The following is a 23,375-nucleotide window of genomic DNA, read 5'->3' on the forward strand; positions in this document are numbered from 1 at the left end:
TCATCCATGACTGACTACCATGTGAATCATCATCCTTTACACTCACAATGTGTCATCCATGACTGACTACCATGTGAATCATCCTTTACACTCACAATGTGTCATCCATGACTGACTACCATGTGAATCATCATCCTTTACACTCACAATGTGTCATCCATGACTAACTATCATGTGAATCATCATCCTTTACACTCACAATGTGTCATCCATGACTGACTACCATGTGAATCATCATCCTTTACACTCACAATGTGTCATCCATGACTGACTACCATGTGAATCAGCCTTTACAATAATACATAGTGATCCAGAGGCATCACATGGTCTGAGCCTGGATTCTGATCTGAAAGCCCTGGGCACTTTACATTCTAACACTGGGTTTCTCTCATGAAACTATCAGTCTGAGGGCCCTGGGCACTTTACATTCTAACACTGGGTTTCTCTCATGAAACTGTCAGTCTGAGGGCCCTGGGCACTTTACATTCTAACACTGGGTTTCTCTCATGAAACTGTCAGTCTGAGGGCCCTGGGCACTTTACATTCTAACACTGGGTTTCTCTCATGAAACTGTCTTGTCCTTCTCATACTGTACACAAATCACAGCAAGTATCTCTGAAGTCTGTAGAAAGATGGGAGTCGGTCAGCATTAGTATGGTGTGTTGTATTGACTGTGCAGCTGTCAACTAGCCAAGTGATGGCTGCAGCTGCTGTGGGGAACATATGATACTCCTGCAAGTTCCTGACCACTCCTTAGACTTAGGATGGATGATATGGTATGGATCCTATTGAATCTGCAACAAGTGCTACACATTTTGAATATATATCATGTACATTTCATGAGCAAAAATAATATACAATTTAACTAGAAATGACAACAATTAGTTGATGAGAAGCACTTAAATCCAGTTATACTTTAAGAATATATATATATATATATATATATATATATATATATATATATATATATATATATATATATATATATATATGTGAATAGGCCTCTACAATTGAACTAATTATAGTTAAATGACAAGATAACAATCCAATGGTGATACATCCTTTCACACGGTCAAAGAGGTTAGTCCAATCAAAACGTCTCTTTCCTGTCTCCGTCCCGCCCATAGTGATGGTCGCTTAGCGCGGGCTTCCTGTGATTGGTCCAACCGAATACAGTGTTTCTCCGAGGCTCCTGCTACGGTTTGTTACCGACAAAATACGTTACACTTACAACTGGCTATGAAAATAGATAATTCTCTTAACTTTTAGTTAATTGTGTAGCGAAATAATCACTTAAACTTGTTGTTACTTTAGAAACAGTAAGGTTACGGTGTCTTGCTGCTCCGTCTCGTCGGTTTTCACTCCGGGAGAGAAGAAGCTTCTTCATTTGTTGTGAACATTGTAACGCTGTTTACTTTCGGTATTTTGGGGTTAAGTACTGGCCTTAAACTATTAAGTAAGTTAAAAGGTTTATTTGTGTCTACATCCACATTGTTTAAAGTGTTTGTAGTTAACTATAACTTGCCTTGACAAACTTTCCTCTGTGTCAACACAAGATATGTTTTGTCAGGCCACAACGACAAAAATGACTTGCTACATTGACTACATCTATCTACATTTGACTACAATGACTACATTTATCTGTCCATCTAATATTCATCTAGATGGGACAATGTGACAGTATCTTGTTTTACTTTGTGTTGTTGGTTAACTTGTTGCTTGAGTTTGGACCGGAGTGAATTGACTGGGTATTTCCGAGGCTTTGAACATCACGAGGAGGAATCTGCATGTCAGTGTTTGTTTTAATCACGACACACTTTCCACTATGAACTGCGGTGTTGCTCGTCTGACTGACATGTTTATCAGCAATTGTGATTAATATTTTTTTTCTTTCTCTCCACTCAGTTGATGGTCTGTAGTAGAACCTGAGGTAGCGGGCCTAACCGTAGCCCAACATCATGACCGAGAGTTTCAGCAACATCGAGGATGAGGCTTTCCCCAGTTTCCTGTCTAGCTCTGTGGGCAGCAGCCGTGCCACCCTGGGGAACATCACCCTGGCCTCCACCCTGGGGCTGCCCGTAGCTGCCTCCACCGTGGCTAAAATTAGAGCTGGGGCCGACAACAGGTGGGTCAGCAGCACCGCTTAACATCAACAGCAATGTTACTGGAACACAAGGCCCTGCAGAACTATAGGGGTTCTGGCTCAGGACCTGTCACTGGAACACAAGGCCCTGCAGAACTATAGGGGTTCTGGCTCAGGACCTGTCACTGGAACACAAGGCCCTGCAGAGCTATAGGGGTTCTGGCTCAGGACCTGTCACTGGAACACAAGGCCCTGCAGAACTATAGGGGTTCTGGCTCAGGACCTGTCACTGGAACACAAGGCCCTGCAGAACTATAGGGGTTCTGGCTCAGGACCTGTCACTGGAACACAAGGCCCTGCAGAACTATAGGGGTTCTGGCTCAGGACCTGTCACTGGAACACAAGGCCCTGCAGAACTATAGGGGTTCTGGCTCAGTACCTGTCACTGGAACACAAGGCCCTGCAGAACTATAGGGGTTCTGGCTCAGGACCTGTCACTGGAACACAAGGCCCTGCAGAACTATAGGGGTTCTGGCTCAGGACCTTCTAAAGCAGTGTTACCGTTATGTAGCTCTGATCAGTGTTCATAACGATCTGACTACTAAAAATGAATCTCACTCCTTTCTCTCCAGAGTAAATGCTGTCCAGGCGTCATATCTGGAGGACGGACGGCTCTCTCTGGCTAACTCTCAGTCCAACAACAAGGAACAGGGACAATTCGCCCTCAGCTTCAAAGATGAGCTGTGAGTATCAGGAGTTTTGTTTTAGCAGCTGTGGAAGTCATGTCATGCAGGGCTCTATGCTGACTTCCTTTCCAAGGAGCACATTGTTGTACTGCTTTACCTCACGGCGTACTGCCTTTCCCCAGTGCTTTACCACACGGTGTACTGCCGTCCCCCAGTGCTTTACCACACGGTGTACTGCCGTCCCCCAGTGCTTTACCACACGGTGTACTGCCGTCCCCCAGTGCTTTACCACACGGTGTACTGCCGTCCCCCAGTGCTTTACCACACGGTGTACTGCCGTCCCCCAGTGCTTTACCTCACGGTGTACTGCCGTCCCCCAGTGCTTTACCTCACGGTGTACTGCCGTCCCCCAGTGCTTTACCACACGGTGTACTGCCGTCCCCCAGTGCTTTACCACACGGCATACTGCTTTACCTCACGGCGTCCTGCATTACCTCACGGCGTCCTGCATTACCTCACGGCGTCCTGCATTACCTCACGGCGTCCTGCATTACCTCACGGCGTCCTGCATTACCTCACGGCGTCCTGCATTACCTCACGGCGTCCTACATTACCTCACGGCGTCCTACATTACCTCACGGCGTCCTGCATTACCACACGGTGTACTGCCGTCCCCCAGTGCTTTACCTCACGGCGTACTGCCGTCCCCCAGTGCTTTACCTCACGCCGTACTGCCGTCCCCCAGTGCTTTACCACACGGCGTACTGCCGTTCCCCAGTGCTTTACCACACGGCGTATTGCCGTTCACCAGTGCTTTACCTCACGGCGTACTGCCGTCCCCCAGTGCTTTAGCATGCGGTTTGGGATGTGAATATCCCCCGTGTTTGCTTCAGTGAAAATATTGCTCACATGGATCCCCTCTCTGTCTCTCTCCACCTCTCAGAGATGATGCAGATGACTTCATAGCAGCCCACCGGTTCTCAGACATGCTGGTGAAGGTGAATCTGGACGAGACAGAGCCCAGGACTAGAGCCTCCTCCCTCGGCCCCAACACCCAGACTGGACCTCTCCCTGGAAGACACTCTGACCATGGAGACGGTAACACTGTGTGGCTCGGTTGGTAGAGCGTGGTGCATGCAATGCCAGGGTTGTGGGTTCGATTCCAGCGGCCACCCATAAATCAAATGGTATCCACACGTCACTAAGTGGTTTTGGATAAAAGAGTCTGATAAATAGCATTTATTAGTAGTAGTATTATTAGTGGTAGTGGCAGTATTATTAGTAGTGGTAGTATTAGTAGTAGTGGTGGTATTATTATTATTTATTATTATTATTATTAGTGGTAGTATTAGTAGTGGTAGTATTAGTAGTGGTAGTATTAGTAGTGGTAGTATTAGTAGTGGTAGTATTAGTAGTGGTAGTATTATTATTATTATTAGTAGTGGTAGTATTATTAGTGGTAGTATTAGTAGTGGTAGTATTAGTAGTGGTAGTATTATTATTATTATTAGTAGTGGTAGTATTATTAGTGGTAGTATTAGTAGTGGTAGTATGATTATTATTAGTGGTAGTATTAGTAGTGGTAGTATTAGTAGTGGTAGTATTAGTAGTGGTAGTATTATTAATATTATTATTAGTGGTAGTATTATTATTATTTGTGGTAGTATTAGTAGTGGTGGTTAGTAGTAGTAGTAAGTATTATTATTAGTAGTGATATTAGTATTAGTTGTGGTAGTATTATTCGCAGTGATGGTAGTGGTAGTATTAGTAGTGGTAGTATTATTATTATTATTATTATTATTATTTGTGGTAGTATTAGTAGTGGTGGTTAGTAGTAGTAGTAAGTATTATTATTAGTAGTGATATTAGTATTAGTGATATTAGTATTAGTATTATTCGCAGTGATGGTAGTGGTAGTATTAGTAGTGGTAGTATTATTATTATTATTATTATTATTATTTTGTGGTAGTATTAGTAGTGGTGGTTAGTAGTAGTATTATTATTATTAGTGATATTATTATTAGTAGTGGTAGTATTAGTAGCGGTAGTATTAGTAGCGGTAGTATTAGTAGTGGTAGTATTATTATTATTTGTGGTAGTATTAGTAGTGGTGGTTAGTAGTAGTAGTAAGTATTATTATTAGTAGTGGTATTAGTGATATTAGTATTAGTATTATTCGCAGTGATGGTAGTGGTAGTATTAGTAGTGGTAGTATTATTATTATTATTATTATTATTATTTTGTGGTAGTATTAGTAGTGGTGGTTAGTAGTAGTATTATTATTATTAGTGATATTATTATTATTAGTGGTAGTATTAGTAGTGGTAGTATTAGTAGCGGTAGTATTAGTAGTGGTAGTATTATTATTATTTGTGGTAGTATTAGTAGTGGTGGTTAGTAGTAGTAGTAAGTATTATTATTAGTAGTGATATTAGTATTAGTTGTGGTAGTATTATTTGCAGTGATGGTAGTGGTAGTATTATTACTAGTATTATTACTGGTAGTGGTATTTATTTATTTTTATTTATTTTTTATTTTACCTTTTATTTAACTAGGCAAGTCAGTTAAGAACAAATTCTTATTTTCAACGACGGCCTGGGAACAGTGGGTTAACTGCCTGTTCAGGGGCAGAACGACAGATTTGTACCTTGTCAGCTCGGGGGTTTGAACTTGCAACCTTCCCAATGCTCTAACCACTAGGCTTCCCTGCCACCCCATAGTGGTGGTGGTAGTAGTATTATTAGTAGTGGTGGTAGTAGTATTATTAGTAGTGGTGGTAGTAGTATTATTAGTGGTGGTGGTGGTAGTAGTATTATTAGTAGTGGTGGTAGTAGTATTATTAGTAGTGGTGGTAGTAGTATTAGTAGTAGTGGTGGTAGTAGTATTATTAGTAGTGGTGGTAGTAGTATTATTAGTAGTGGTGGTAGTAGTATTATTAGTAGTGGTGGTAGTAGTATTATTAGTAGTGGTGGTAGTAGTATTATTAGTAGTGGTGGTAGTAGTATTATTAGTAGTGGTGGTAGTAGTATTATTAGTAGTGGTGGTAGTAGTATTATTATTAGTAGTGGTAGTAGTATTATTAGTAGTGGTGGTGGTAGTAGTATTATTAGTAGTGGTGGTGGTAGTAGTATTATTAGTAGTGGTGGTAGTAGTATTATTAGTGGTGGTGGTGGTAGTAGTATTATTAGTAGTAGTGGTGGTAGTAGTATTATTAGTAGTAGTGGTGGTAGTAGTATTATTAGTAGTGGTGGTGGTAGTAGTATTATTAGTGGTGGTAGTAGTATTATTAGTAGTGGTGGTAGTAGTATTATTAGTAGTGGTGGTAGTAGTATTATTAGTAGTGGTGGTAGTATTATTAGTAGTAGTGGTGGTAGTAGTATTAGTAGTGGTGGTGGTGGTGGTAGTAGTATTATTAGTAGTGGTGGTGGTAGTAGTATTATTAGTGGTGGTGGTGGTAGTAGTATTATTAGTGGTGGTGGTAGTAGTAGTATTATTATTAGTAGTGGTGGTGGTAGTAGTATTATTAGTAGTGGTGGTAGTAGTAGTATTAGTAGTAGTGGTGGTAGTAGTATTATTGGTGGTGGTAGTAGTAGTGGTGGTAGTAGTATTATTAGTAGTATTATTAGTAGTTGTATTATTGAGAGGTAAATCTGATGTACCACGTGGTCTTGATTAACTCTGTCCTTCACTAGTTGGTAGAACAGTGATGTCCATCAGGCTGGTCTCTGTCCTTCACTAGTTGATAGATCAGTGATGTCCATCAGGCTGGTCTCTGTCCTTCACTAGTTGATAGATCAGTGATGTCCATCAGGCTGGTCTCTGTCCTTCACTAGTTGATAGATCAGTGATGTCCATCAGGCTGGTCTCTGTCCTTCACTAGTTGATAGATCAGTGATGTCCATCAGGCTGGTCTCCGTCCTTCACTAGTTGATATATCATTATGTCCATCAGGCTGGTGTGCTATGTTAGCTAACAAACCAACTAACTGAATTTCTCATCTCCCTATCAGATCTCTCTACGGGGCGGCTGGCCTTTATGGATCTAAAGGTATCACACTCTCTATGTTGTCTCATGTGCTTTTAGTGTGGTCTCCTTCCCCCTGCCCAGGCCTTTAGGGTCCAGTATGGGTGGTAGCCTCCCCCTGACCACCCCTTTAGGGTCCAGTATGGGTGGTAGTCTCCCCCTGACCAAACCTTTAGGGTCCAGTATGGGTGGTAGCCTCCCCCTGTCCAGGCCTTTAGGGTCCCCTTTAGGGTCCAGTATGGGTGGTAGCCACCCCTTTAGGGTCCAGTATGGGTGGTAGCCACCCCTTTAGGGTCCAGTATGGGTGGTGGCCACCCCTTTAGGGTCCAGTATGGGTGGTAGCCACCCCTTTAGGGTCCAGTATGGGTGGTAGCCACCCCTTTAGGGTCCAGTATGGGTGGTAGCCACCCCTTTAGGGTCCAGTATGGGTGGTAGCCACCCCTTTAGGGTCCAGTATGGGTGGTAGCCACCCCTTTAGGGTCCAGTATGGGTGGTAGCCACCCCTTTAGGGTCCAGTATGGGTGGTAGCCACCCCTTTAGGGTCCAGTATGGGTGGTAGCCACCCCTTTAGGGTCCAGTATGGGTGGTAGCCACCCCTTTAGGGTCCAGTATGGGTGGTAGCCACCCCTTTAGGGTCCAGTATGGGTGGTAGCCACCCCTTTAGGGTCCAGTATGGGTGGTAGCCACCCCTTTAGGGTCCAGTATGGGTGGTAGCCACCCCTTTAGGGTCCAGTATGGGTGGTAGCCACCCCTTTAGGGTCCAGTATGGGTGGTAGCCACCCCTTTAGGGTCCAGTATGGGTGGTAGCCACCCCTTTAGGGTCCAGTATGGGTGGTAGCCACCCCTTTAGGGTCCAGTATGGGTGGTAACCACCCCTTTAGGGTCCAGTATGGGTGGTAGCCACCCCTTTAGGGTCCAGTATGGGTGGGAGCCACCCCTTTAGGGTCCAGTATGGGTGGGAGCCACCCCTTTAGGGTCCAGTATGGGTGGGAGCCTCCCCCTGTCCAGGCCTTTAGGGTCCAGTATGGGTGGTAGCCACCCCTTTAGGGTCCAGTATGGGTGGTAGCCACCCCTTTAGGGTCCAGTATGGGTGGGAGCCTGTCCAGGCCTTTAGGGTCCAGTATGGGTGGTAGCCTCCTCTCCTTCCCCCTGTCCAGACCTTTAGGGTCCAGTATGGGTGGTAGCCACCCCTTTAGGGTCCAGTATGGGTGGGAGCCACCCCTTTAGGGTCCAGTATGGGTGGGAGCCACCCCTTTAGGGTCCAGTATGGGTGGGAGCCACCCCTTTAGGGTCCAGTATGGGTGGGAGCCTCCTCTCCTTCCACCTGTCCAGACCTTTAGGGTCCAGTATGGGTGCTAGCCTCCCCTTTAGGGTCCAGTATGGGTGCTAGCCTCCCCTTTAGGGTCCAGTATGGGTGCTAGCCTCCCCTTTAGGGTCCAGTATGGGTGCTAGCCTCCCCTTTAGGGTCCAGTATGGGTGCTAGCCTCCCCTTTAGGGTCCAGTATGGGTGCTAGCCTCCCCTTTAGGGTCCAGTATGGGTGCTAGCCTCCCCTTTAGGGTCCAGTATGGGTGCTAGCCTCCCCTTTAGGGTCCAGTATGAGTGCTAGCCTCCCCTTTAGGGTCCAGTATGGGTGCTAGCCTCCCCTTTAGGGTCCAGTATGGGTGCTAGCCTCCCCTTTAGGGTCCAGTATGGGTGCTAGCCACCCCTTTAGGGTCCAGTATGGGTGGTAGCCTCCCCTTTAGGGTCCAGTATCGGTGTCCCCTCCCATTGTCCAGACCTTTAGAGTCCAGTACATGATACCAGAATGTAGTTGTAATTCTGTCTCTGTGATCCAGGTCCGATCCCTCCCAGGCACCGTGGACGACCAGAGTCTGGCCAGTGACGGAGCCGACAGCGACCGCTTCAGTGGGAGTGTCTCCAGCTTCCTGGCCAATGAGAAGCTCATGTCTGTGGACAGCATGAACAGTGATGTCACAGGTGAGGCCCCACCCCTTTCATAGCACAGCATGAGGCTTATTCAGGAAGATGCAACGTTACTGACCATTCACATAGAACTGGATAGTGTAGAACAGACATTGGGGGGGCTTTGTTGTCAAAAGGAATAGGAAATTGGGCCAGCTCTATGCATTTCATTTCTATCTACAACGTGTCTGAACTCCTCTCTGGTGGGGGTTATAGCTGTGTGTTGTGTCTGAACACCTCTCTAGTGGGGGTTATAGCTGTGTGTTGTGTCTGAACTCCTCTCCTCTCTGGTGGGGGTTATAGCTGTGTGTTGTCTGAACTCCTCTCCTCTCTGGTGGGGGATATAGCTGTGTGTTGTGTCTGAACTCCTCTCTGGTGGGGGTTATAGCTGTGCATTGTGTCTGAACTCCTCTCCTCTCTGGTGGGGGTTATAGCTGTGTGTTGTGTCTGAACTCCTCTCTGGTGGGGGTTATAGCTGTGTGTTGTGTCTGAATTCCTCTCCTCTCTGGTGGGGGTTATAGCTGTGTGTTGTGTCTGAACTCCTCTCTGGTGGGGGTTATAGCTGTGTGTTGTGTCTGAACACCTCTCTAGTGGGGGTTATAGCTGTGTGTTGTGTCTGAACACCTCTCCTCTCTGGTGGGGGTTATAGCTGTGTGTTGTGTCTGAACTCCTCTCCTCTCTGGTGGGGGTTATAGCTGTGTGTTGTGTCTGAACTCCTCTATGGTGGGGGTTATAGCTGTGTGTTGTGTCTGAACACCTCTCCTCTCTGGTGGGGGTTATAGCTGTGTGTTGTGTCTGAACACCTCTCCTCTCTGGTGGGGGTTATAGCTGTGTGTTGTGTCTGAACAGCTCTCTGGTGGGGGTTATAGCTGTGTATTGTCTGAACTCCTCTCCTCTCTGGTGGGGGTTATAGCTGTGTATTGTGTCTGAACACCTCTCTGGTGGGGGTTATAGCTGTGTGTTGTGTCTGAACTCCTCTCCTCTCTGGTGGGGGTTATAGCTGTGTGTTGTGTTTGTTCTATTGATTATTGATCTTCTGTTTGATCCCCAGATGACGATGTCGATGTGAACGACCTGCAGGATGAAGATCTGGACCTGTACTTAAACCAGCTGGTGAACCCTGCCATGCAGAGAGGACGGGTGGAGGGACAGGAGATACCTGATGCTGTAAGGCAACCCCTCTCTCTCTTCCTGCTTTCTAATCCTCTCTCTCTTCCTGCTTTCTAATCCTCTCTCTCTTCCTGCTTTCTAATCCTCTCTCTCTTCCTGCTTTCTAATCCTCTCTCTCTTCCTGCTTTCTAATCCTCTCTCTCTTCCTGCTTTCTAATCCTCTCTCTCTCTCTTCCTGCTTTCTAATCCTCTCTCTCTCTCTCCCTGCTTTCTCCCCCTCTCCTCTCTCTCTTCCTGCTTTCTCCCCCTCTCCTCTCTCTCTTCCTGCTTTCTAATCCTCTCCTCTCTCTCTTCCTGCTTTCTAATCCTCTCCTCTCTCTCTTCCTGCTTTCTAATCCTCTCCTCTCTCTCTTCCTGCTTTCTAATCCTCTCCTCTCTCTCTTCCTGCTTTCTAATCCTCTCCTCTCTCTCTTCCTGCTTTCTAATCCTCTCCTCTCTCTCTCTCCTGCTTTCTAATCCTCTCCTCTCTCTCTCTTCCTGCTTTCTAATCCTCTCCTCTCTCTCTCTTCCTGCTTTCTAATCCTCTCCTCTCTCTCTCTTCCTGCTTTCTAATCCTCTCCTCTCTCTCTCTTCCTGCTTTCTCCCCCTCTCTCTCTTCCTGCTTTCTAATCCTCTTCCTGCTTTCTCCCCCTCTCTCTCTTCCTGCTTTCTAATCCTCTCCTCTCTCTTCCTGCTTTCTAATCCTCTCTCCTCTCTCTTCCTGCTTTCTAATCCTCTCCTCTCTCTTCCTGCTTTCTAATCCTCTCCTCTCTCTCTCTTCCTGCTTTCTAATCCTCTCCTCTCTCTCTTCCTGCTTTCTAATCCTCTCCTCTCTCTCTCTTCCTGCTTTCTCCCCCTCTCTCTCTTCCTGCTTTCTAATCCTCTCCTCTCTCTCTCTTCCTGCTTTCTCCCCCTCTCTCTCTTCCTGCTTTCTAATCCTCTCCTCTCTCTCTCTTCCTGCTTTCTCCCCCTCTCTCTCTTCCTGCTTTCTAATCCTCTCCTCTCTCTCTTCCTGCTTTCTAATCTCTCCTCTCTCTCTTCCTGCTTTCTAATCTCTCCTCTCTCTCTTCCTGCTTTCTAATCTCTCCTCTCTCTCTTCCTGCTTTCTAATCCTCTCTCTCTCTTCCTGCTTTCTAATCCTCTCTCTCTCTTCCTGCTTTCTCCCCCTCTCTCTCTTCCTGCTTTCTCCCCCTCTCTCTCTTCCTGCTTTCTCCCCCTCTCTCTCTTCCTGCTTTCTAATCCTCTCCTCTCTCTCTTCCTGCTTTCTAATCCTCTCCTCTCTCTCTTCCTGCTTTCTAATCCTCTCCTCTCTCTCTTCCTGCTTTCTAATCCTCTCCTCTCTCTCTCTTCCTGCTTTCTAATCCTCTCCTCTCTCTCTCTTCCTGCTTTCTAATCCTCTCCTCTCTCTCTTCCTGCTTTCTCCCCCTCTCTCTCTTCCTGCTTTCTAATCCTCTCCTCTCTCTCTTCCTGCTTTCTCATCCTCTCTCTCTCTTCCTGCTTTCTAATCCTCTCCTCTCTCTCTCCTCTTCCTGCTTTCTCCCCCTCTCTCTCTTCCTGCTTTCTAATCCTCTCCTCTATCTCTTCCTGCTTTCTAATCCTCTCCTCTCTCTCTTCCTGCTTTCTAATCTCTCCTCTCTCTCTTCCTGCTTTCTAATCCTCTCTCTCTTCCTGCTTTCTAATCCTCTCTCTCTCTTCCTGCTTTCTCCCCCCTCTCTCTTCCTGCTTTCTCCCCCTCTCTCTCTTCCTGCTTTCTCCCCCTCTCTCTCTTCCTGCTTTCTAATCCTCTCCTCTCTCTCTTCCTGCTTTCTAATCCTCTCTCTCTCTCTCCCTGCTTTCTAATCCTCTCCTCTCTCTTCCTGCTTTCTAATCCTCTCCTCTCTCTCTTCCTGCTTTCTCCCCCTCTCTCTCTTCCTGCTTTCTAATCCTCTCCTCTCTCTCTTCCTGCTTTCTAATCCTCTCCTCTCTCTCTTCCTGCTTTCTAATCCTCTCCTCTCTCTCTTCCTGCTTTCTAATCCTCTCCTCTCTCTCTTCCTGCTTTCTAATCCTCTCTCTCTCTCTTCCTGCTTTCTAATCCTCTCCTCTCTCTTCCTGCTTTCTAATCCTCTCCTCTCTCTCTCTTCCTGCTTTCTAATCCTCTCCTCTCTCTCTCTTCCTGCTTTCTAATCCTCTCCTCTCTCTCTCTTCCTGCTTTCTAATCCTCTCCTCTCTCTCTCTTCCTGCTTTCTAATCCTCTCCTCTCTCTCTTCCTGCTTTCTAATCCTCTCCTCTCTCTCTTCCTGCTTTCTAATCCTCTCCTCTCTCTCTTCCTGCTTTCTAATCCTCTCCTCTCTCTCTTCCTGCTTTCTAATCCTCTCCTCTCTCTCTTCCTGCTTTCTAATCCTCTCCTCTCTCTCTTCCTGCTTTCTAATCCTCTCCTCTCTCTCTTCCTGCTTTCTAATCCTCTCCTCTCTCTCTTCCTGCTTTCTAATCCTCTCCTCTCTCTCTTCCTGCTTTCTAATCCTCTCCTCTCTCTCTTCCTGCTTTCTAATCCTCCCCTCTCTCTCTTCCTGCTTTCTAATCCTCCCCTCTCTCTCTTCCTGCTTTCTAATCCTCCCTCTCTCTCTTCCTGCTTTCTAATCCTCTCCTCTCTCTTCCTGCTTTCTAATCCTCTCCTCTCTCTTCCTGCTTTCTAATCCTCTCCTCTCCTCTCTCTTCCTGCTTTCTCCCCCTCTCCTCTCTCTTCCTGCTTTCTCCCCCTCTCTCTCTTCCTGCTTTCTCCCCCTCTCTCTCTTCCTGCTTTCTAATCCTCTCCTCTCTCTCTTCCTGCTTTCTAATCCTCTCCTCTCTCTCTCTTCCTGCTTTCTAATCCTCTCTCTCTTCCTGCTTTCTAATCCTCTCCCTCTTCCTGCTTTCTAATCCTCTCCCTCTTCCTGCTTTCTAATCCTCTCCCTCTTCCTGCTTTCTAATCCTCTCCCCCTCTCTCTCTTCCTGCTTTCTAATCCTCTCCTCTCTCTTCCTGCTTTCTCCCTCTCTCCTCTCTCTCTTCCTGCTTTCTAATCCTCTCCTCCTCTCTCTCTTCCTGCTTTCTAATCCTCTCCCCCTCTCTCTCTTCCTGCTTTCTAATCCTCTCCTCTCCTCTCTCTTCCTGCTTTCTCCCCTCTCTCTCTTCCTGCTTTCTCCCCCTCTCTCTCTTCCTGCTTTCTAATCCTCTCTCTCTTCCTGCTTTCTAATCCTCTCTCTCTTCCTGCTTTCTAATCCTCTCCTCTCTCTTCCTGCTTTCTAATCCTCTCCTCTCTCTTCCTGCTTTCTAATCCTCTCCTCTCTCTTCCTGCTTTCTAATCCTCTCCTCTCTCTCTTCCTGCTTTCTAATCCTCTCCTCTCTCTCTTCCTGCTTTCTAATCCTCTCCTCTCTCTCTTCCTGCTTTCTAATCCTCTCCTCTCTCTCTTCCTGCTTTCTAATCCTCTCCTCTCTCTCTTCCTGCTTTCTAATCCTCTCCTCTCTCTCTTCCTGCTTTCTAATCCTCTCCTCTCTCTCTTCCTGCTTTCTAATCCTCTCCTCTCTCTCTTCCTGCTTTCTAATCCTCTCTCTCTTCCTGCTTTCTCCCCCTCTCCTCTCTCTCTTCCTGCTTTCTCCTCCTCTCTCTTCCTGCTTTCTAATCCTCTCCTCTCTCCTCTCTCTTCCTGCTTTCTAATCCTCTCCTCTCTCTCTCTTCCTGCTTTCTAATCCTCTCCTCTCTCCTCTCTCTTCCTGCTTTCTAATCCTCTCCTCTCTCCTCTCTCTTCCTGCTTTCTAATCCTCTCCTCTCTCCTCTCTCTTCCTGCTTTCTAATCCTCTCCTCTCTCCTCTCTCTTCCTGCTTTCTAATCCTCTCCCCTCTCTCTCTCTTCCTGCTTTCTAATCCTCTCCTCTCTCTCTTCCTGCTTTCTAATCCTCTCCTCTCTCTCTTCCTGCTTTCTAATCCTCTCCTCTCTCCTCTCTCTTCCTGCTTTCTAATCGTCTCGTCACATCTATTATTTATATTATCTGTTTCTTCATTAATAATAGTATTGATTTTCAGAACCAGCCAGCCAACCAAGACTATTCATCTCAGCCCGGTTCTACAGAACCACAGACGAACAGATACCAGTTCCTGGATGACTATGATCAGGTGGATACAACTCCTCCATGACACTATTACTTTTATTACTTTACAGACGGACGGGCAGGCGGGCGGGCGGGCCTCCATGACACTATTACTTTTATTACTTTACAGTCGGGCAGGCAGGCAGGCCTCCATGACACTATTACTTTACAGACGGACAGGCAGGCAGTCGGGCAGGCCTCCATGACACTATTACTTTACAGACGGACGGGCAGGCCTCCATGACACTATTACTTTACGGACGGACGGGCAGGCCTCCATGACACTATTACTTTGCAGTCGGGCAGGCCTCCATGACACTATTACTTTACAGACGGACGGGCAGGCCTCCATGACACTATTACTTTACAGTCGGGCAGGCGGACAGGCAGGCAGTCGGGCAGGCGGACAGGCAGGCGGACAGGCAGGCAGTCGGGCAGGCCTCCATGACACTATTACTTTACGGACGGACGGACGGGCAGGCGGACGGGCGGGCGGGCGGGCCTCCATGACACTTTTACTTTACAGACGGACGGGCAGGCGGACAGGCAGGCGGACAGGCAGGCGGGCAGGCCTCCATGACACTATTACTTTACAGACGGGCGGACAGGCAGGCGGGCAGGCCTCCATGACACTATTACTTTACAGACGGACGGGCAGGCGGACAGGCAGGCAGTCGGGCAGGCCTCCATGACACTATTACTTTACAGACGGACGGGCAGGCGGACAGGCAGGCAGTCGGGCAGGCCTCCATGACACTATTACTTTACAGATGGACGGGCAGGCGGACAGGCAGGCAGTCGGGCAGGCCTCCATGACACTATTACTTTACAGACGGACGGGCAGGCGGACAGGCAGGCGGGCGGACAGGCAGGCAGTCGGGCAGGCCTCCATGACACTATTACTTTACAGACGGGCGGGCAGTCGGACAGGCGGGCGGGCGGGCGTGCAGACTGTCTCCCCCATTTAACATCGACTAATCAGCCGGTTACAGACTTATTTTCAGCCAGTAACGGTTTCCACCTCATATTAACTGAGATCCTTTTTATAAAAGTTTCAATTCGCTTGTCCGTCAAGCCCTCTCCCGTTAGAATGAACAATTAGAATCTTCTAGAGATCTGTCGATAGGACAGGCGCCTGACGCATTGTGTCCCTCGTCCAGTTTGTGTGCGCCGTTGTCGGTTGCGGCCTCATTTCTTTCCACGTCATTTCCACATCTCATGTAATGTGGTAACGATGAGTTGGGACCTCTTAGCGTCATTATAGGTTTTATTGGCACATTTATTTTATTTTCACGAGTTTCTCGCAGCCAGCCACGCGGAGTCACTCACTTTATCCTCACTGTCAGTCAGTCTAGCTTCCCGAATCGCATCGCTGACAGAGCCGTTCATTTGGCTTCTCTAAAGTAAAACAGGGTGGTGTACCACAGGGCAGCTCTCTAGGCCCTCTACTCTTGTAGCCTTATTCTGGTACCTATAGGGAGAGCCTTATTCTGGTCCCTATAGGGAGAGCCTTATTCTGGTCCCTATAGGGAGAGCCTTATTCTGGTCCCTATAGGGAGAGCCTTATTCTCATGGCCATGCACTCATGGCTCTGTATTTTTTTTTTAATTTTATTTTACCTTTATTTAACCAGGTAGGCAAGTTGAGAACAAGTTCTCATTTACAATTGCGACCTGGCAAGTATAATACTGTATGTTTCCTTGAATTTGTTCTGGACCTAGGGGGACTGTGAAAAGACCCCTGGTGGCATGTCTGCTGGGGGGACTGTGAAAAGACCCCAGGTGGCATGTCTGCTGGGGGGACTGTGAAAAGACCCCAGGTGGCATGTCTGCTTGGTGGACTGTGAAAAGACCCCTGGTGGCATGTCTGCTGGGGGGACTGTGAAAAGACCCCTGGTGGCATGTCTGCTGGGGGGACTGTGAAAAGACCCCTGGTGGCATGTCTGCTGGGGGGACTGTGAAAAGACCCCTGGTGGCATGTCTGCTGGGGGGTATGTGTGTTTGTCAGATCTGTGTGTAAGTTGACTATGCTAACAATTTGGAATTTTCAACACATTGTTTATTATAAAAACAAGAAGTGAACCTCACTTTCCTCAACTCTTAGCCAAGAATACCAGTTTATTACTGGCCACCCATTCCAAAACAGATTGTAAGGGTTTTGTTTTGTTAAGGGTTTCAGTGACTTCATTAGCTGCATTTATCATCAGCATGCTATGCTTAATGCCAGTGGCAGGTCATTGGTAAAAATAGACAAGAGTAGAGGGCCTAGAGAGCAGCCCTGTGGTACACCACCCTGTTTTACTTTAGAGAAGCTTCCATTAAAGAATGCCATATTGTGGATTCAGAGCTGGGGTTGAACAGCGAAAACACGTTTCCCCCACCAACAGGTTATGGTCAATATCAAAGAAGATCGATTAAATGTTAGTTTTAATGTTCTTAATCCTGATCATATTTTCAAAACAACTAACAATACACTGAATTCATGTTCAGTCATTTAAATTGTAAAGTCATGTCTTTCTGCACAATAGCATAAATGCTTCCAATCTGGGAGGTGAACTCGATGAAGTATTGAATAATTTAGTGTTTTGGATAGAATCAAGGCAGTAGGATTTCTCAGATTCCACAAATTTCGACCACCTCTGGCTTGGGCGGGGGCCTGGTTGTGCCACATCTCTGGCTGGGCGGGGCCTGGTTGGCTCTGGCTCGGGCGGGGGCCTGGTTGGCTCCGTCTCTGGCTCGGGCGGGGGCCTGGTTGGCTCTGTCTCTGGCTGGGCGGGGCCTGGTTGTGCCACATCTCTGGCTGGGCGGGGCCTGGTTGGCTCTGGCTCGGGCGGGGGGCATGGTTGGCTCCGTCTCTGGCTCGGGCGGGGGCCTGGTTGGCTCCGTCTCCGGCTCGGGCGGGGGCCTGGTTGGCTCCGTCTCTGGCTTGGGCGGGGCCTGGTTGGCTCCGTCTCTGGCTTGGGCGGGGCCTGGTTGGCTCCGTCTCTGGCTCGGGCGGGGCCTGGTTGGCTCTGGCTCGGGGGGGGGGGGGGGGCTGGTTGGCTCTGGCTCGGGGGGGGGGGCTGGTTGGCTCTGGCTCGGGGGGGGGGGGGGGGGGGGGGGGCTGGTTGGCTCTGGCTCGGGGGGGGGGGGGGCTGGTTGGCTCTGGCTCGGGGGGGGGGGGCTGGTTGGCTCTGGCTCGGGGGGGGGGGGGGGGGCTGGTTGGCTCTGGCTCGGGGGGGGGGGGGGGGGGCTGGTTGGCTCTGGCTCGGGCGGGGCCTTGTTGGCTCTGGCTCGGGGGGGGCCTGGTTGGCTCCGTCTCTGGCTCGGGCGGGGCCTGGTTGGCGACGTCTTCTATTTGGTTGGCCATTCCTATGTAGTGGAAAACACTGGTATATTGAAACCTTTTTTATGAAGACGAAGAGCAGCTCTGTCATACACTTGGATCTTGTTCACAACTAGTATTCTTTATTCATCTTCCTGTACAAACTAAACTGTATATTAGTATTGTATTTCAGCCTGGTTTCACTAAGATTGGATTGTTTGTCCTGTCCTGAGGGTTTCCAGATGCCTGACGTACGGCTGGCTGCTACAGGGATGGACTCGTGTCCCGGCAGTGATGAGGAGGACACTGAGGATGAGCTGGAGGCAGCTAGGAGACACACTTCTACCAGACACAGACTCCTGCTGTCCAGCACTTCCCGACAGCTGGTATGATAATGTCCCTGTCTGTTTCTCTATCTCACTGCTTCTGGTTGACCTTGGTGGTTTTCAGTAGAAAACACAAAGCTGAACAAAGTTAACAAACAGAATGTACTAATGATTTTCAACCAAACCAGTATTTTGATAAGTTGATGTAGCATTTGGTTTTCAAAATGTTTTCCCCCAAATAGTCCTACTGAACACAGCCCTGTTTTAGCCTGTCAGACCAGAGGTCATTATGTTTGTCTGGGTTAGGTGGGGGAGAGCTACCGTCCCAGCTTCAGACCTGGGCTGGAGGGAGGCAGCTCTGACGAAGAAGTTTACTCTGGTCGTAACCCTCTACCTGGGTTAGAACACAGATACTCTGCAGAGGGCCAAGTCATCAACACTGTAACAGGTAACATAACACTGAACCAAAATATAAACGCAACAGGAAAAGTGTTGGTCCCGTGTTTCATGAGCTGAAATAAAAGATCCCAGAAATGTTCCATACACACAATAAGCTTATTTCTCTCAAATTCTGTGCACACATTTGTTGACATCCCTGTTAGTGAGCATCTCTCCTTGGTCAAGATAATCCATCCACCTGACAGGTGTGGCATATCAACAAGCTGATTAAACAGCATGATCATTACGCAGGTGCACCTTGTGCTGGGGACAATAAAAGGCCACTCTAAAATGTGCAGTTTTCTCACCAAACACAATGCCACAGATCTCTCAAATTTTGAGGAAGGTTACAATTGGCATGCTGACTGCAGAAATCTACACGAGCTGTTGCCGGAAAATTGTAATTTCATTTCTCTATCATAAGCGGCATCTAATGCCATTTTAGAGAATTTGACTGTACGTCCAACTTGGCTCATAACCTCAAGACAGCGTGTATGGCGTTGTGTGGGTGAGCGGTTTGCTGATGTCAACGTTGTGAACAGTGCCCCATGGTGGGGTTATGGTATGGGCAGGCATAAGCTACGGACAACGAACACCAATTGCGTTTTATCGATGGCGATCCTGAGGTCCGTTGTCGTGCCATTCATCCTCCTCCATCACCTCATGTTTCAGCATAATGTCACAAGGATCTGTACATAGTTCCTGGAAGCTGAAAATGTCCCAGTTATTCCATGGTGTGGATACTCACCAGACATGTCACCCATTGTTGTTTGTTTGGGATGCTCTGTATCGACGTGTACGACAGCGTGTTCCAGTTCCCGCCAAAATATCCACCGACTTCGCACAGCCGTTGAAGATGAATGGGACAATGTTCCACAGGCCACAATCAGCAGCCTGATCAACTCTATGTGAAGGAGATGTCTCGCTGCATGAGGTGGTCCCGCCAGATACTGACTGGTTTCCTGGTCCACGCCCCTGCCTTTTTTATTTTTAAGGTGTCTGAACAACAGATTAGATTAGCGCCTAATTTATTTATTTAAATGGTCTGATTTCCTTATATGAACGTGCTGACCTCTGAGTGGATGTTGGTAACCAGTCATCTGTCTTTCGCCAGGAGGAGGAGGAGGAGATGGGAGCAGTGGGAGTGAGGAGGGAGGGAACGATGGCGTGTCCACTCTACCCTCCTCCTCCTCGGCCCAGACCACCTACGATGTGCTGCGGGGGCTGGGGATCCTGGGGGCCAGCGTGCCGGGAGAGAATGCCCAGGACCCTCACTCTCTACTGGGGCTGAGCCGGGGCAGCCTGATGGGGGACCGTGTGGGGCCGGTGGGGACTGGAGAGACCAGTGCTGGGCCCCAGAGGATGTCCCCTGTCAACTGGAGTATGGCCTTAGACAGACAGGAGGCGCTGGTGAGTCTTCTGTTGGCCCTTTTCCATTACAACACCAGTGTGGACTGAGACTGTGTACGTGGCAGGAGTTGTACCTAAGAGGCCAGGAGTTCCTCCAGGTCAGGTCAAGCTGTCAGGAAAAACTCCTGGCCGCCCACTACCCCGTGTTCTGTGCTATTTACCGGCAGTGATACGGTCACCGGCAGTGATGCGGTCACCGGCAGTGATATTGTTACATACAACAGACACTTGGATAATCTTGTCCCCTCCATTAATGTGTGTGTGGGGGGGGTTTGGTTCTGCAGGATGCCATGGACAGTACAGAGTCTACGGTGGCAGGGGAGGGTCAAGGTGTCTTGGATTCTATATACCTGAGGACTGGTGCTGGACACTGGAGACCCCAGGACATGACCTCTCACCTCCAGACCACACAGAGCAGCTTCCACCTCTCTCAGGTACACTGACAAACCAATATATCTAGGACATGTTACCTCTCGGGGTTAAAGGACATGTTGCCCCTCGGGGTTAACCAATACATTTAGGACATGCTGCCCCTCTGGGTTAACCAATACATTTAGGACATGCTACCCCTTGGGGTTAAAGGACATGCTGCCCCTCGGGGTTAACCAATACATTTAGGACATGCTGCCCCTCTGGGTTAACCAATACATTTAGGACATGCTACCCCTCGGGGTTAAAGGACATGCTGCCCCTCTGGGTTAGCCAATACATTTAGGACATGCTGCCCCTCTGGGTTAGCCAATACATTTAGGACATGCTGCCCCTCTGGGTTAACCAATACATTTAGGACATGCTGCCCCTCGGGGTTAAAGGACATGCTGCCCCTCGGGGTTAACCAATACATTTAGGACATGCTGCCCCTCGGGGTTAAAGGACATGCTGCCCCTCGGGGTTAAAGGACATGCTGCCCCTCGGGGTTAAAGGACATGCTGCCCCTCGGGGTTAAAGGACATGCTGCCCCTCGGGGTTAAAGGACATGCTGCCCCTCGGGGTTAAAGGACATGCTGCCCCTCGGGGTTAAAGGACATGCTGCCCCTCGGGGTTAAAGGACATGCTGCCCCTCGGGGTTAAAGGACATGCTGCCCCTCGGGGTTAAAGGACATGCTGCCCCTCGGGGTTAAAGGACATGCTGCCCCTCGGGGTTAAAGGACATGCTGCCCCTCGGGGTTGAAGGTCATGCTGCCCCTCGAGGTTAAAGGACATGCTGCCCCTCGGGGTTAAAGGACATGCTGCCCCTCTGGGTTAACCAATACATTTAGGACATGCTGCCCCTCGGGGTTAACCAATACATTTAGGACATGCTGCCCCTCGGGGTTAACCAATACATTTAGGACATGCTGCCCCTCGGGGTTAAAGGACATGCTGCCCCTCGGGGTTAAAGGACATGCTGCCCCTCGGGGTTAACCAATACATTTAGGACATGCTGCCCCTCGGGGTTAACCAATACATTTAGGACATGCTGCCCCTCGGGGTTAAAGGACATGCTGCCCCTCGGGGTTAAAGGACATGCTGCCCCTCGGGGTTAAAGGACATGCTGCCCCTCGGGGTTAAAGGACATGCTGCCCCTCTGGGTTAACCAATACATTTAGGACATGCTGCCCCTCGGGGTTAACCAATACATTTAGGACATGCTGCCCCTCTGGGTTAACCAATACATTTAGGACATGCTGCCCCTCGGGGTTAAAGGACATGCTGCCCCTCGGGGTTAACCAATACATTTAGGACATGCTGCCCCTCGGGGGTAAAGGACATGCTGCCCCTCGGGGGTAAAGGACATGCTGCCCCTCGGGGGTAAAGGACATGCTGCCCCTCGGGGGTAAAGGACATGCTGCCCCTCGGGGGTAAAGGACATGCTGCCCCTCGGGGGTAAAGGACATGCTGCCCCTCGGGGGTAAAGGACATGCTGCCCCTCGGGGTTAAACATTTCAAGAATCCCAACATCTCCTAGTTAAATTAAGGTAAAGGTACACAATTGTACGGTGTTAGTGAGTTTTCTCCTTCTGTACCAGGTGCTTAGTGATGAGGAGGGGAGGGAGAGGCCTGCTGCCCTGGGGCCAAGAGGAGGTCCATGTGGGGACTCCTCTGCACCTCCTGGTCCTCCTGGCCTGTCAGACACGAGTCAGGGTGAGAAGGATCTCCTCTACATCTCTCTGGAAGCGAAGTACCTCTCTCAGAGCTTCCAACAGGAGGACTCCTCTCACTCTGACAGCGACTGGAACCACTGTCCTGATAACCTGGACTTCCAACCGGGTAAGTCCCAAACGGCTCCCCATGTAGTGTCCCGGTACTAACGGCTCCCCGTGTAGTGTCCCCGGTACTAACGGCTCCCCGTGTAGTGTCCCCGGTACTAACGGCTCCCCGTGTAGTGTCCCCGGTACTAACGGCTCCCCGTGTAGTGTCCCCGGTACTAACGGCTCCCCGTGTAGTGTCCCCGGTACTAACGGCTCCCCGTGTAGTGTCCCCGGTACTAACGGCTCCCCGTGTGGTGTCCCCCGTACTAACGGCTCCCCGCGCGGTGTCCCCCGGCGCTAACGGCTCCCCGCGCGGTGTCCCCCGGCGCTAACGGCTCCCCGCGCGGTGTCCCCCGGCGCTAACGGCTCCCCGCGCGGTGTCCCCCGGCGCTAACGGCTCCCCGCGCGGTGTCCCCCGGCGCTAACGGCTCCCCGCGCGGTGTCCCCCGGCGCTAACGGCTCCCCGCGCGGTGTCCCCCGGCGCTAACGGCTCCCCGCGCGGGGATTGCAAAATCAAGTGCTTCCAACCGAAAGAGTCACCTTACATTGATACTTATAAACCTACATCTATACTGTCATTAACGTGGTTCTTCAATGATTATGCATCATTCTAGATCAGGATCCTTTCAGGGGTCATGATTAATATATAATGTAACAACTAGACCCAGGATCCTTACAGGGGTCATGTTTAATATCTAATTTAACTGATTAATGCTTAATATATGATGTAACAACTTACACTGCTATAAATTCATGGACAGAAAAGTAATGTTTTATGTGACTTGATTTTGGACCGATCTGTCAAGACACCAACCACGATACCGGGTGAAACAGGTTTTAAATCAACGGGTGAATTTGATTGAATATCGCTATGATCCAACCTCATCTTAATGACTTGAAAACAATTGTCTGATTTTATTGTTAATGACTGAACAGCCAAGTTGTCCAGCTGTAGTAAATCCTCACTGCTACCCTGGGTTATAGAACAGGGTCTCCATCAGGTCTGTGTGGTTCATTGTCCTCCCTGTGTGTCTGTGTTCCAGCCTCTCACAGTGTGGTCTACCAGAACGAGGAGGGGAAGTGGGTGACTGATCTGGCTTACTACTCGTCCTTTGAGAAGGAGGTGGATGGACACCAGCTGCCGGAGGTAGCAGACCAGTTCCAGGCTGAGGACTTCGTTCCAGGCAGTAAGTAGAGGGGCTATTGTCAAACTGTTCGTCTAGCTGTACAATAGGGATTTGTGTATTATTATTTTGGTTCTAACTAGGGGTTGGTGTTCCGCACCGTAACGTTGGTACCAAAGATCCATTATTACAACTGCTTGTCTGGATCCTGAATGCTGATTGAACGAACAGCGTTCCAAACCGTGCTCTATTGGCCGTTAAGTTCCATCTGAAAATGATCACCGTGCCTCGTCAGAATATCATGTTGCTGTTCCGAATGATCACTGTGCCTCGTCAGAATATCATGTTGCTGTGCCTCGTCAGAATATCATGTTGCTGTCCCGAATGATCACTGGGCCTCGTCAGAATATCATGTTGCTGTCCCGAATGATCACTGGGCCTCGTCAGAATATCATGTTGCTGTCCCGAATGATCACTGTGCCTCGTCAGAATATCACGTTGCTGTCTTGAATGATCACTGGGCCTCGTCAGAATATCA

The 23,375-nt window shown here is 48.9% G+C and overlaps 1 protein-coding gene across 4 annotated transcripts in view; it reads left to right on the forward strand.

Moving 5' to 3' along the window:
- Positions 1-1,130: 1,130 nt before the first annotated feature.
- Positions 1,131-23,375, forward strand: part of cep192 (centrosomal protein 192) — a 99,864-nt gene continuing 77,619 nt past the window's right edge. For 2 of the 4 annotated variants that reach the window (XM_031811884.1, XM_031811887.1), the window contains exons 1-14: positions 1,175-1,456; positions 1,906-2,125; positions 2,716-2,826; positions 3,713-3,867; positions 6,779-6,816; positions 8,629-8,770; positions 9,807-9,922; positions 13,941-14,030; positions 17,542-17,694; positions 17,941-18,082; positions 19,187-19,482; positions 19,767-19,916; positions 21,492-21,732; positions 22,757-22,900. In XM_031811884.1, the coding sequence (XP_031667744.1) occupies positions 1,959-2,125; positions 2,716-2,826; positions 3,713-3,867; positions 6,779-6,816; positions 8,629-8,770; positions 9,807-9,922; positions 13,941-14,030; positions 17,542-17,694; positions 17,941-18,082; positions 19,187-19,482; positions 19,767-19,916; positions 21,492-21,732; positions 22,757-22,900 (1,945 nt within the window). In that variant the 5' untranslated portion in view covers positions 1,175-1,456; positions 1,906-1,958. Of the gene's footprint in view, positions 1,457-1,905; positions 2,126-2,715; positions 2,827-3,712; positions 3,868-6,778; positions 6,817-8,628; positions 8,771-9,806; positions 9,923-13,940; positions 14,031-17,541; positions 17,695-17,940; positions 18,083-19,186; positions 19,483-19,766; positions 19,917-21,491; positions 21,733-22,756; positions 22,901-23,375 lie in introns of all 4 variants that reach the window. The other 2 variants (XM_031811885.1, XM_031811886.1) reach the window with 2 other exon arrangements.

This window comes from Oncorhynchus kisutch, unplaced genomic scaffold (genome assembly GCF_002021735.2).
Source record: "Oncorhynchus kisutch isolate 150728-3 unplaced genomic scaffold, Okis_V2 Okis02a-Okis13b_hom, whole genome shotgun sequence".
Classification (NCBI taxonomy): domain Eukaryota; kingdom Metazoa; phylum Chordata; class Actinopteri; order Salmoniformes; family Salmonidae; genus Oncorhynchus; species Oncorhynchus kisutch.